Genomic DNA, 14,936 nt, shown 5'->3' on the forward strand with positions numbered 1-14,936 from the left:
CCCATAAACATTACGCTGTATAGGATGAATGTGAAGGCCAGGGTCGTGCACACATAGACGTCAAAGGGGGCTTCAGCCCCTGCCCTTTAACCCGTCTTTAACCCATTCAGGCCTGACGTCGAAATTTAAATTTTCTTTTTTCTAAATCATGACAATTTTCTGAAAGATTTGAGGCACATTTTAACGATTTTTCAAAAATAGCAGACCTACAAGTTCATAGCGCGCCACTCGGTGGCGCGCTATGAGCTTGTAGATCTGCTATTTTTCAATAGCTAAATTATAACATAATGTTTAAAACACCAAAAGGAGTTCCCGCCCAGAATGGGTTAAAACAACTGCCCTCTCCATACCATGAATGCAGCATTTACTGTGGTAAAATAAATGCAAATTCCTCTCCTTTCCATGCCGTTGCCGTTAGGCAGCATTCAGGAGAATTGCTTTTTTCCCCCCAAGGTTTCCTGAACTTGAACGCAGCATTTTGCGTTGAACAAATTTGCTTAGAAATCCATGTCGTTAGCCACTCGGTGGCACGCTATGAGCTTGTAGATCTGCTATTTTTCAATAGCTAAAGCATAACATAATGCTAACACCAAAAGGGGTTATCACATTATGTGCCCTTTTATTCTTTCAAATTGGCGACCCAGGGTGCCCACTTTTAGACCCACTTTTTGACATAAAAAAAAAAAACATTGTCCACAGACGTCCTGGGCACTACATGCGGTAATTCCTAGGACGTCTGTGGACGTTTTGGGCACAAAATGTGTTAACAGAATATGGGCTGTGTCTTTCCGGTTGTCAATGAATCCAAAAGTCTGTAATATGTATTGTTGTTGCTTGTTGCTGTACATCCCATGACCTCATTTGTTTGTTTGTTTGTTTGTTTTTTACTATTCTGTTTCTTCAGTTGATGTTTTTGTTTTAATGTATGCCTTGTTTGTCTTTTGTGTCTCTTGCATATTCAAAAATTCAAAAAATAAAGAGTTAAACAAAAAAACAAAAATGTGTTAACAGTATACTGTATAATGATGATCTGAGAAGCACTGATATGGAAACATAGGTTTTTCAGAAAACCGTAATGATTTAGAAGACATTCTGTAGAATGGGGTACTCGGGTCTAAATGGGTTTTGAACTGCTTCTTTCACACACTCACCATTCTTCTGTCCCGTCAGGAGGAAGGAGGCAGCGAGAAGCCGTATGCAGTGCACCAGTGGCTCCGCCTCCTGGTCCGTGTAGTGGCCAATCGGACCCTTTATTCTTGACGGCTGAGAGAGACAGACGGCACAGTTAGCCAATCAGACATGAGACCAGTCTAGTATTTTTCCACACTCACTCTAAAATTGGTAATGGGTGCATTTTTATAGTGCCTTCATCCAAAGTGCCACACACACACACACACACGGCGGGGTTCGGTGTCTTGCTCAAGGACACTTTCGACATTAACACATTGAGAGCCCACGCAAAACTGCCCAAAATCACTTTCACCTAGAAAATCCATTCACATTTTTTATAATTCAGCTGACTGTGGAGACACATGCTGGAACTTTTTACTTTGAAATGTTTTATAGTTTCTGAGTTATTTAATTTAAATGCCAAATGCATTCTCAATGGCGAAAACACAAACTTTGGCACCACGTATTAAAAAAAAAATCATTGTTTTGATTTTTTTGATTTAAAAAAAAATAAAAATAAAAAAATAAAAAGATATATATATATATATATATATATATATATATATATATATATATATATATATTTTTTTCAAAGACGTCCACAGACGTCTTGGGCTATGCCCGTGCGGTAATACCAAAGACGTCCACAGACGTCTTGGGCACAAAATGTGTTTTAACAGTGTGTGTGTCCAAAACCTTATTATACAGTAACATATATAGTAGATACAGTGTACACTAAATGTGTGTGTGCGTGCGTGTGCACACCTTGTTGTCTGGCTCCGGTTCGGAGGGCTCTTCCTTTGGTATGAAGCGGTCCACACTGCTGTCTGAGGCCTGCCTGTTGTGCCCTCGGCCCTCCAGGAGGTGAGGCTTGCTTAGAGCTGGAGACAACACAATGCACTTAACAGTGGAAACGTCATGCATAATGTGAAGTTGGTTAGTTTAGAAAAAACCCACAGACACACTTAACCACTTTCACGTACTTTTATTCCCCTTCTTGTTAAATAGCAAAACAAGCAACATACAATACAAGCAGCTTGTGGATCGGAACGGATTCTATGTGAATACAACATGCCTAACCTAACCTCGCGTCACCAGGCTTTCCACCTCGGAGGAAAGCTTGGTCTGTGTTCCAAAATCACTGTGTGATGTGAACCGGTCTGGAGCGGATGGTAAAATACGTCATGTTGTAGTCAATGATTTGTATTCATCTGGCAGGAAGGCACAAGGCGGAATAAGACGTACCCACAATCGTAATTTTAGGGGCTACCCAACAAAATAGAATTTCCCCGTGGGACAACAAAGGTATACGGACGCTAAATAGTCTCTGGAAAGTACACTCACATTTAGATTGAATTGGGTAGGCCCTAAAATTATGATCGCGGGACGTCATTTGGGTACCGATTCCGCCTTGTGGTTTCCTGCCAGATGACTACAGATCACTGACTACAACATGACGAAAGTTACCATCCGCGTCCCGACCGGATCATAAACCCAGGCTACAACATACCCAGTACTGACTGTGAGAATGGTTCTATGTGAATACAAAACACATACCCAGTGTGACTGTGAGAAGGGTTCTATGTGAATACAAAACACATACCCAGTGTGACTGTGAGAATGGTTCTATGTGAATACAACACACATACCCAGTGTGACTGTGAGAAGGGTTCTATGTGAATACAACACACATACCCAGTGTGACTGTGAGAATGGTTCTATGTGAATACAACACACATACCCAGTGTGACTGTGAGAAGGGTTCTATGTGAATACAAAACACATACCCAGTGTGACTGTGAGAATGGTTCTATGTGAATACAACACACATACCCAGTGTGACTGTGAGAATGGTTCTATGTGAATACAACACACATACCCAGTGTGACTGTGAGAAGGGTTCTATGTGAATACAACATACATACCCATTACACAGTGCTGACTGTGGTCCCCAGCTAAATGATAGTTTGGAACCAAATGTGCCCTTATGGGTCTGTAACTCTGAGAGTCTACAAATGGAACCAAATGGACCCTAACGGGTCCATTTGGTTTCATTTGCACACTCGGAGTTAAATTAACATTGATTTTACAATATAAATTGGGGGTCCCAGAGATAGAAATGCTATTAAATGGGGGTCCGTAGACAAATACATGTCAAACTGGGGGTCCTTGAAATTAAACGGGTTGAGAATCTCTGCTAGAGCCGTAAACTCTTCAAATGCGGGCTAATTAGTCAATTTGGGGGTCCTTGACATGAAAAAGTCTGGGAACCCTACTCTATGTGAATACAACATACCCAGTGCTGACTGTGAGAATGGTTCTGGGCGCTCTTCAGAGGAAGGTGGCGCTCCGTCGTCTTCCTCGTCCTGCAGCGTCCCGATCTGCATCCCAGAGTACTGGCTCTCACTGCCGTCCAACACCTTGAGGAGAGACGGGGGGGAGGGGAGGGGGAGGCATTCCATGTAGTTCAGTGCCCTGAGATCACTCACCGACTACCGTAAATCCTCTAATAGTGACCTCTATTCAATTAAAAGCTGGCCCTCTATTAATGACCGGGGCCGCCGTTAAAATAAGCAAATAAAAGCTGGTCTCTAATACAAGCCTCTTGTGCGTTTACTATGATATCCCATGACCCTGCCTTTATAGTTTATACAGTACTTCCGTATATGGAACACATGACAACGTAACGTGCGGGGCCGTTGGACCCGGACGGTTCTGCAATGCCACTGGGCACCGAAAAGTGTTCGGTGGAGGGCTCTATACGTATCTGGGGGTACAGAGGCGCATGCGTTGGTGCCAGTTCCCCGGGCAAACTGCGGCCGGGAAAAAAACGAGGCGAGGGAAAGTGGAAAATGTCAGCGGGCCGACAGGTCTGGGGCCGTCTGCACTCTCCCCCGATGCTAATCCCCCTCCAGGAACGGAGGGGGGACTTGCACCGTATGGTATCCAGGAAGGGAGGTCCTCCGGACGGGTCCGAGAGCGGCTCGTGCGCCCCTCGGCCGGCCTGGAGGTTCTGCTGGAAATGACTGAATACCACTTCATACATTACTTGGCTTCAATAAATATAATAATATTATGTCTCCTTTCAATAAAAGCCTGATACCCCGCTACAGTTGAAACAAGCCTGGGTCACTATGAGAGGATTTACGGTAGTCAGCCTTATTAGACACAGCATACAGATTACAGAATAATTAATCAGAGTGTGTGTCAGAGACAGTGCTTTTCTCTAAACACACAGTTTGATCATGCTCGGGTCAACGCAACACAGAACATACCAACTTCATACAGGTATAACACAGCCTTGAGGCCTCTATGGTTATGGTTGCCACACTCCTCGATACATTAAAGGCAGAACAAAGGTTGGGCTTTTTAGTTTTTACCTAGACATGAACATGATTATTTTAACCCATTCGGGGAGGGAACCCCTTTTGGTGTTTTAAACATTATGTTATAATTTAGCTATTGAAAAATAGCAGATCTACAAGCTCGTAGCGCGCCACCGAGTGGCGCGCTACGAGCTTGTAGATCTGCTATTTTTGAAAAATCGTGAAAATATTTATTTCAGAAAACTGGAAACTGGATTTTTTTTAAATTTCGAGGTCAGGCCAAAATGGGTTAATGATGAAACAACCGACTGTGTTCTAGCTTGGCAGCCTTGGCTCATATTGTAGGAAGCTACAAGCTACATAGAAGAACATTGTCTTCAAGGTTTTGCCAGTTTATCTGGGAGCCCACTTGCAATATCCTCACGGCCAGAGATAAATGGGGGTCGGTAGACTAATATGCATGTCAAACTGGTCGGTCTTTGAAATTAAATCGGGTTGAGAATCACTGCTAGAGCCGTAAAAACCTTCTCTTATGCGGGCATCCCCTCCTGGCATATCTTTTCAAATGGGGGGTCCGCGGGCTAATAATTGGCGTCAACTTGGGGGTCCTTCACATGAAAACGTTTGGGAACCACTGCATCAACCCATTATGGGGCGGGAACCCCTTTTGGTGTTAGCATTATGTTATGCTTTAGCTATTGAAAAATAGCAGATCTACAAGCTCATAGCGTTGAAAAATCGAAGAACGACTGACATAGAAACACAGCTTTTTCAGAAAACTGTCAGGATGTATAGAAGACATTTTTAGAATCTGATCTCAGGTCAGAATGGGTTAAGTGTGTCTGCCTCCAGGAACAAGGGAAGTGGAAACCAGGAATCTACAGAGACATGTGACAGTCACGTGGCCAATCATGCTTCTCCTCTCAACTCTTCACTGCAAGCCAGTCACATGGGGGGGGGGGGGGGGGGATGTCGGGGTTGGGTTGGGGGGGGTTTTACTGAGATATTTCTGGAATTTAAAATATCTTAACTTTGGAAGAAAACGACAAAACATTAAGGGGAAAAAACAATGAATTGAAAATACTGGGATATATTTGACTTTACAATGGTTTTATTCCAAGTGTATTATCCTGTATTGATGGAAAGCATGTTTAAGCATTTCATATTATTTGTAATAATTTAAGCACTTAATTAAAACCACCCCAATACATACTGGACAATTAAACCCTGTGTACTCCGTTGACCAGGGGGTCACCCAGGGGTCTGTACTTGGGCCCCACTCGTTTTAGTTTTTCTCCCTTCTAAGTCTCTTTGCTGAAAGTAGCTGATCTACAAGCTCACAACGCTCACAACGTGGCACACTGTGGTGCTTGTAGATTGGCCTTTTCCCAACGATTCTCCGCCTATTTTCGCTGAATGTTTACCTATAATAACGACATGCCCCGGAATAGGGTTGGTGTGGTTAAAAAGGACCACTTCACCACTTTTCAACGGGTTTCTGAACTGGCCACAGCCCTCCTATGAGACACGGACACGGAGTGTGAATGTGGTATTTTATCATGAACATTAGTGAGGACTAATTATATGCATATAAGTTGAAAAGTGGTGAAGTGGTCCATTGATGCAATAACACAAAATAACTCTAAAGTGTGCCACTGTAGTGAGTCTGACACAGGGCAGCCCGCTGTCACACCTTTGGAGTGCATCATGTATGACGGAAACACACGTCCAAGTACTTAGAACTAGAATAAGGCCATTGTAAAAGGTTGCTGGATACTGACATTATATTAAAACACATTGACCGCCAGGTATGAATTATTTCTTCCGCCACTGCTAGCGTTTTTTTCTCTCCCAGTAGAGACCCTTATTTTGAAGGCCCGCAGGTCTCGCGCCGTAGGGTGAACCGGAAAATAACCGTGATCATCGGTTCTTTTAGTTATGGCCGTTGAATAAAGCGTGTTATGACCACCAAAAAAAACACAATCTGGGAAAAGAGCATGTTTCGTAAATCTATTTACCTCTAGCAACCTAGAGCCATTCATATGTTACGCGATCTAACGCAGTCAATGAAAACCCTGAAATGACGAGATATAATCTGATCAACGGCAGTGAACCGTTGGGTATTTCAAATGACGAGATATCTCTTCAACGGCCGTCAATGTGTTAAGAAAGTCAGCATAGTAGGAGTGGGACCGAATGCAAAGGGATAATATCCGTGCACGGGTTTCGACGAACAAGCGAAAACGTAATAACGAGAAGGGATGAAAAAAAAAAAAAAAGGATCCACAGACAAGCAAGCCCCCTCTCTCCCCCACTCGGTCCGAGAAAAAAAAAAGCGTCCAATCGGCTGACCTTGTCGCTAGCGCTAGATGAGGAAGTGGCATAGAAGGAGGAAGAGGAGGAGAAAGAGGAAGAGGTGGAAGAGGAGGTGTAGACGGAGGAGGAGGAGTCGCCGTCTGTGGCGTCGGGCCCCTCGGTGGACGTCGGCGAGGGAGGGGACGCCTCCGTGACCCGCGGCAACGGAGAGCGCGACTGCGACGGAAGGGGGGGGGATGGGAGAGGGGTGGGGGGGCAAGACCATAGTGGTGGAATGAGCAGAACGGACAAACACATTGGATAAGCAAAGGACCTTCCAATTGAAGGCTCATACATAGTCTGGATTTTCGGTGGTTAGGTGACCACCGAACTACAACATGACGTCACGAGCCGCGGTGAAGAGCAAACCACCGCCACCGCCCTTCTCTGTTTTTACTCACCACCGCTCAACGTTATTTCAGCTCCGGTGGTCACCTCACCACCGGAGCGGTGGTCACCTCATCACCGAAAATCCAGACTATGAATGAGCCTTGAAGCAGCAACTTATAAAGTAAGATTCCCCCCCTTGCCTCTCGAGTAAAACAAAACAGGGGAAATATCATACGTGTAACACGCATACACATACTGTACATTATGGGTGGCAGATGAAATAGATAAATCGCTATGCGGACATTATGAATGGACGATTTTTTTTTTAACCCATTTTGGGCGGGAACCCCTTTTGGTGTTGTAAACATTATGTTATAATGTAACTATTGAAAAATAGCACATCTACAAGATTCATTGTAGGTCTGCTATTTTTGAAAAAACTTTAAAATGTGCCTCAAATCTTTCAGAAAGTTGTCATGATTTAGAAAACTTTTTTTTTTAATTTCGACGTCAGGCCTGAATGGGTTAAAGAAAGCTGCTTAATGTTTTTGTTTGTTATTTGTTAGTATAATAAAAGTCAAAGATAGTCAAAGTAAAGTTTTTATTGTCGATCTTTAGAAAGCACTTTGTTTATTAGTCACACAGTGAGGGGGAAATAAATCATGTATTGGAATCGAGATGCATCAGTAATCGATTTATAATCGATTCGTATCCCTCTGAATTGGAATTGCCAGGCCACTACAGATTTCCGTCCCTAATATACAGAGTGTGTGTATTATATGTAATAAACTTGACCTTCTCATTCCTTGAAGTGCACCATTTCATATAAATATATATTAAAAAAAAATTATTTCATTTGTCCATTCTGCTAATTCTATGAATAATAGCACCAATCCGAAAAGCAGATACTAGGTCAGGGTAAATTGGTCAAACATTATAAGAATCCATGGTAATTCAATCTTTCTATATATCCAGGGATCACTTGCCCGCCACCCAAACACACCAACGCTATTGATGAGCCTAAAAAAGGCTTACTGGGACAGCCAACAGCACACTCATACTGACCAGCTCTGCCACGTCCGAAGGGGTGACGGCCGAGTCCGGACCCTCGGTGGTGGTCTGGGAGGAGTCGCTGGGGGGGAGCGAGGAGCGGTCGTTGGTACCCAGCAGCACCCCTGTTGTCTCTGCTATAAGGGTGGGGTTGTCACAATTATTACATAATCGTCTGATCTAATCTTACTAATAATTGTAGAGATTGCGTCCCAGACATTTGACAGAAACAGAACCGTTCCGGTTTTTTGCCATTATAACATTTGCCCAATGAAACGTTGCGGATTTGTTTGCCAATCAAATAAAGTAAGTCTCTTGTGGAGCTCTAGAAACAAGTGTGCAGATGTTTCTTCTTCTAGTAACGCTCAACACTCAGGACGGAGATTAATAAAAGGACGGAACTTTATTGATATCAAAACCGATCGCATCGCTCCACAGGCTGGGATCGTCTGTTGGGCAACATTCCATGTCATTTCCGAACTTTCGGAACTTTCGGAAGTTCCGATGTCATTTCCGAAGTCATCCAAAATGTTCCCCCGCATTTTAGCGGATCAGATCGAAAATCTTAAAAATCTAAATCATTCCATCAAAATCTAACCAAAGATTATGTTTTAGACGGGCCATCGCGGTCCCGTCGCTAGTCGCGTTAGAATTAATCATACCTTCCGTTGTTGTCGATCGCCTCAGAGGTGTTTTGGCTACATCTAGCTACTAGCTACTTCCCAAAATGGCGCGGAGCCACCTTGAAAGAGGTCCTGAAGAAACATATCGCTGGGCGTCCTGATTTAATGGTTACAAATACCCCCGGGCGTTCGGGGTGTCAACGGTGAGAGCCTTACCTAAGGGCCCGCCCTCCGGCGTCGCGTTCTCCGGCGTGGTGTAGTCGGCCGTCTCCGGCGTGGCGTTGGCTCCGCCGCTGGAGCTCCGGCTGAGCATGTCCTCGTCGTTGGGCGACTCGGGCGTGTCCGACGCGCCGCCGCCGCCGCCGCCCTGCTCCGACGAGGCGCTGATGTCCACCGAGTCGCCGGGCTGCAGGGCATGCTGGGAGGAGCGCGGCTGCTCCGTGATGATGTCCACCTGGCCAGCCGCCTCCGTCCCCACTACCGACGCTGAGGAGAGAAGGAACCGTTTATTAAGCCTATGGCAGACAGCACACATGTCTATTAATAACAATAATAATAAATATCTGGGACTTATATAGCGCTTTTCATAACACTCAAAGACACTTTACATGTGTGGGGGCCAGGGGGGGGAACAACAAAAGCACAACTTTATTAGAAAAACAATTAAAAGAGTAAAACCAATAAAAAACAAGTTTATTACTGTGCATTGGCTGCGGTTACATGCACAAAATGTATTCAGAATGAATTCATTCATTCCGAACAGAGATTCATACCCAGCTGTTTACATGGAACCTGAATAAAAGTATTCCTATTCGTGAATTGCTCATAGCTCATATGAGCTACGAGCTTGTAGGTCTGCTATTTTCGAAAAATCGTGAAAATGTGGCGCAAATCTTTGAATATATATTCTTTCACAGCGAACGTTTTTAACTCAAACCTTTGCTTCTGGGGGGTCCCTGGAACAACATATTTTCAGATGGGGATCCGCAGCCAAATACAGATAATTCTGGGGGGTCCTTGACATGAACATGTTTGAGAACGATTCACATGGGTTTTTCAGAAAACTGTCATGACATTTGTTTTAAATAGGCCTCAGGTCTAAATGGGTTAAGAAATGAATAACCGACAAACACTAACGACTGAGGTTATGCAACGTTGGATGGTCGAAAAGTATATCGCCCATCAGCATGGTCAATGCGAGGGTTTTCAGGAGTTGCTGCTGTCTTGCAAAACAGACTGTCACGGTCCATCGAATTGAAGAAAACAACCGACCTACTGATGGACGGCACTCACCAGTCACCAGAGAGAGCTATTTGACAATTACGTGTCACTATATTGACGAGGAGTGTGAATGTTAATTCATCCGTCACACAGAATATGCCCGACAGACACAGCACTTGCAGACAACCTGGTAGGTAAACTCAACGATGTGGTGGAGGCTTGGGGACTTACTGGGGAAGTATGCATGTGTTCACAATACCCCCCTATCTTTTTTTAATGGATAAAATAAAATGTCTCCAAATGGCCATCCCTGCTTTGGACATGGGCAAAAAGCACTATAGTCTACTAAGGGTGTGTAAAATGTGAAAATTAATACATGTATTCCAAACTCCCAGTAGCGTTTGGAATAAAGTGTTTACATGGTAAATATATCCTGCTTCAATACCACCCCTCCAGACCGGAATGGGACATTCTATTCCAATTGACCGGAATGGGACATTCTATTCCAATTGACCGGAATGGGACATTCTATTCCAATCGACCGGAATGGGACATTCTATTCCAATCGACCGGAATGGGACATTCTATTCCAATCGACCGGAATGGGACATTCTATTCCAATCGACCGGAATGGGACATTCTATTCCAATCGACCGGAATGGGACATTCTATTCCAATTGACCGGAATGGGACATTCTATTCCAATTGACCGGAATGGGACATTCTATTCCAATTGACCGGAATGGGACATTCTATTCCAATTGACCGGAATGGGACATTCTATTCCAATTGAGGTGTTTCCATGAGCATTTTTGAGTGGTGCAAACCACTCCAACAACCAGCTTTGTCTGTATCTATGTTTGTGTACCTGTGTACGTGTCCGTGCACAGGTGAGCATGGTTGCTATGGTCACTGACATTACGTCAGACCACAGCTGATCAGGCTATATAAGACCTTGCACCACTCAGTTCACACGGGTGTGATTTTTATTCCGATGACTGGAATTAATACATTCATTCTGAATGAATGTTGTGCATGTAAACGCAGCCAATTTTGTGAGGCTGATTTCAGTACATATTGGACTGCCATGGATGGATTAATTGATTAATCTAATTGGTCTCACCTGCGAAGGCTCCGGTGGTCACCTCTGGCCTCTCGGCATCGTCCTCCAGTACATCCTCCTCTCCGGACAGGATCTTACCTGGGGGGGGGGGGGGGGGGGGGTGGCAAAACAAGGCTTGAAGGTCAACTCCAGCAACACGTGGGCACGCACACACACACACACACTAATGTTAGTGGACGAGAGTTCAAAAGGAAGAGATGGAAACAGCAGCAACGGGCTGCAGAAGATGGAGACCACAGTAGGGCTGCCTGTCACGATTCTGACATTTTACACGACAATTCAATTGTCACACAAATGATTGCGATTAACGATTTATCGGTGTTCTCTGCCGTTGAACACTGGAACATGTGAATAAAAAAAATACATTTCCGTTTGGCTTTTAGGCTTTGAAGTTGCACAGGGCAGATATGACAAAAAACCTAAACCGCCTTGTTTTTTTTAGCAGTGCCTCCGCTCCATTACGCAGCTATGTGTGTCCCTATGTACTGTATGTATTTGTATGTGTCCCAGCACGGACGCGTGTCTGAGCACGGAAAGCTGCAACACGATAACTCTGTCATCTCTCGACCGTTTCGGACACGGGAAGTCTCGCCGGGAACAGGGCCGGCCCCCTGGCCGTGTTCCTGGGGGTCCGGATGTTCCGGGGACCCCCACACGGTAACTCTGTCATTTCTCGACCGTTTCGGACGCGGGAAGGCTCGCCTATTTTTTAAATAGCAGGAAATCGGTGGAAAGAGCAGATGTACAAGTCCGCGTGGTGACCTCGTAGGTGTGCCATTTCCACTACTTTTGGAAAAACGTTTAAAAATGTATGAACAATTTTCACATGGAAACGACTGCGGCGATTATGCTAAAAACACAAAAACCCACGATTATCTCAAGCAGTTGCGATCAGACGATTGTATGTAATAATTGTGACAGCGCTGGTCGACCACGGAGAGCATAGTTTATTAGTCACCTTTCTGCTTCCTGAGGACCAGTGGGCTGCAGGAAGACCCTCCCCCGGCTGAGAGCGGTCAGTGAGTGGCAGGAGGGAGAAGGGTCAGAAGAAAAACAGCAAAGTGAGGAAGAGAGAGAGAGAGAGGAAGCAGCAGATAGAAGCTCCCATGGGGAAGTAGTAACCCATCCATCAAATCACAAAGAAAGTCAGGATAGGGTTGGTTAGTGTGCAAAGAAAACGCTGCAAAGCATAAACGCCGGGCTGTGTCCCAAATCACATATATATGTAACTACATCAGTGGTTTTCAACCCTTTTCGTATCAAGGTCCATTATTTATTCAAATAATTACAAAGAAGAAAAACAAGAAAGTGTTTTTTTCTTCTTTCTAATTATTTGTTCGGCCCAAAGAAATGGTGTTTGTTGCCATGATTTGTCACGATCCAAGTTGGCTTTGTCCGAGGCATACATATCTTTATACAAATACTTTATAAATAAATATGTCTATGGAGAAAAATGAATGTGAAATCCAGGACTGCAACGCTCTATACAGTCCATGTTAAACTGCTAATCATTGGTAGCTGGGGCAAGTAACGTTAAGCTAACAAAAGATGTCGTTTTATTTGACATTGTGCCGTGCCCATATACCTCAGGCAATGTTTTTTAACCCATTTTGGACTGAGGTCGATTAAAAAAAAGGCTTCTAAATCCTAAAAAAAGTCTGAAAAACCCATGTTTCTGTGTCAGTGGTGCTCAACCTTTTTCATGTCAAGGACCCCCAGAATTATCTCTATTGGGCCACGGACCCCCCCATCTCAAAATATTTAGTTCCAGGGACCCCCACCCAGAAGAAAATATTTTAGTTAAATGTTAAATGTAATTAAATGTTCGCTCTGAAATATATATTCAATGATTTGCGACACATTTTAACGATTTTTCAAAAATAGCTACAAGCTCGTAGCGCGCCACTCGGTGGCACGCTATGAGCTTGTAGATCTGCTATTTTTCAATAGCTAAAGCATAACATAATGCTTGAAACACCAACAGGGGTTCCCGCCCAAAGTGGGTTAATACACCGAAGTGTATTACACTTCCCTTCCCAATTTTGCCGAATAGATCTTGTTTTTGGTTCGCATCCCGTCACAACTCAAATCACACTTAAGCGACGCCCCATCGAGTGAGCTGCTTTCTCATTCCATCTACTGAGAGATTTCTAATCTGTGGAGTGAGTTTGGAGGGGCTGTCCAGTCCACGCAAGGCTGCATGGTATTAAACCAAACGAGAAACGCAAGGAAAGAGCCACATCTAGTGGCCAAGCAGAGGTACTACACAAACATGTTCCCATTTCATCATGGCGGTACTGTAAACCGTACCCCCTTTTTGAAACTAGCTCCTTGCCACTCGTCCTACACACTTCCACTTGGTTTGAGCATAGATATATAAAGAGTTCCCCTCCCATCCACTTGCATTGCATTGCGTCTCTATTATTTATATATCTATGCTCAAACCGAGTGGAAGTGTGTAGGGCGAGTGGTGAGGAGCTATTTTCAAAAATGGCCTTAGTCTGATGTTTGTAGTGGAGGAACCTTACCCCTGCGCCGCGTGGGGGGAACCCAGGTGGCAGATCATTCTGGGGGTCCTTGACATGGAAAAGGTTGAGCGCCACTGACATAGAAACATAGGGTTTTTCAGAAAACTTAGCCCATTTTGGGCGGGAACCCCTTTTGGTGTTTTAAACATGTTATAATTTAGCTATAGAAAAATAGCAGATCTAGAAGCTCGTAGCGCGCCACTCGGTGGTGCACTACGAGCTTGTAGATCTGCTGAGAAATCGTGAAAATGTAGTGCAAAGCTTTGAATAGATTATTTCAGAGCGAACGTTTTTAACTCAAATCCTTGCTTACGGGGGTCCCTGGAACAACATATTTTCAGATGGGGGTCGGAGGCCAATTACATATAATTTTTGGGGTCCTTGACATGAAATATTGAGCACCACTGACACAGAAACATGAGGTATTTCAGAAAACTGTCCGGATTTAAAAGACATTTTTTTTAAATTGCGACGTCATGGCTAAATGGGTTAAGACAAGCGTTTTACCGATGAGTTCCATGATGCTGCCGGAGCGCGCGCGGCTCTCTGCGTCCTGGCGGAACACGCTGGCGTAGGGAACGCTGCCCGCCGTGATGAGCATGTGCAGAAGCTCCGGGGGCGGAGTCCTGAACGCCTGCTGCAGGAGCTCCAGCGCCGCCGTCACCACGTTGTGGTCGCGGTGCTGCGTGTAGTGGAGGGTCAGCTCGTACACCTGAGACGTGCACGTGCGCACACACACACACACACACACACACACACACACACACACACACACACACACACACACACACACACACACACACACACACACACACACACACACACACACACACACACACACACACACACACACACACACAGAGGGTCAGCTCTGTTCTAAATAGTGTGTCATTCTTAGCGCATGACCATGCAATGCATACGTGACCTGCAATCTCAACACACACACACACAGTTGCTTGCTACTCCACATGACTTTGTGACATGTTTTACGAAGCCTAAAACGCGATAATAAGCCTATCTCACAGCCCGCTTTCCACGCCCACTTCCGGTAAATAGTGGTGACTTTAACATGGGCATTTACACGTTTTTTTCTCTGGAGAATCCAAGTACATTTTCTAATGTAAAAATGTGACAGACCAATATTATTATGAAGCAAACAAGATGGTAAATCAGCTCGAACAGATAGAACAAACCTTACCTTGAGAAAACA

General features: G+C 44.5%; 1 protein-coding gene across 14 annotated transcripts in view; it reads right to left on the reverse strand.

Annotated features, from left to right (window-relative positions):
• htt (huntingtin) overlaps positions 1 to 14,936 on the reverse strand; it is a 110,242-nt gene that overhangs the window by 79,490 nt on the left and 15,816 nt on the right. For 8 of the 14 annotated variants that reach the window (XM_079500274.1, XM_079500272.1, XM_079500276.1 and 5 more), the window contains 8 exons: positions 14,234 to 14,438; positions 12,157 to 12,204; positions 11,199 to 11,276; positions 9,071 to 9,340; positions 8,247 to 8,368; positions 3,467 to 3,590; positions 1,936 to 2,051; positions 1,152 to 1,263 (listed from right to left, as the gene is read on the reverse strand). In XM_079500274.1, coding sequence (XP_079356400.1) covers positions 1,152 to 1,263; positions 1,936 to 2,051; positions 3,467 to 3,590; positions 8,247 to 8,368; positions 9,071 to 9,340; positions 11,199 to 11,276; positions 12,157 to 12,204; positions 14,234 to 14,438 — 1,075 coding nt within the window. The remainder of the gene's footprint in view (positions 1 to 1,151; positions 1,264 to 1,935; positions 2,052 to 3,466; positions 3,591 to 8,246; positions 8,369 to 9,070; positions 9,341 to 11,198; positions 11,277 to 12,156; positions 12,205 to 14,233; positions 14,439 to 14,936) is intronic. The other 6 variants (XM_079500271.1, XM_079500277.1, XM_079500275.1 and 3 more) reach the window with 3 other exon arrangements.

This window comes from Electrona antarctica, assembly GCF_951216825.1.
Source record: "Electrona antarctica genome assembly, chromosome: 4".
Classification (NCBI taxonomy): Eukaryota; Metazoa; Chordata; class Actinopteri; order Myctophiformes; family Myctophidae; genus Electrona; species Electrona antarctica.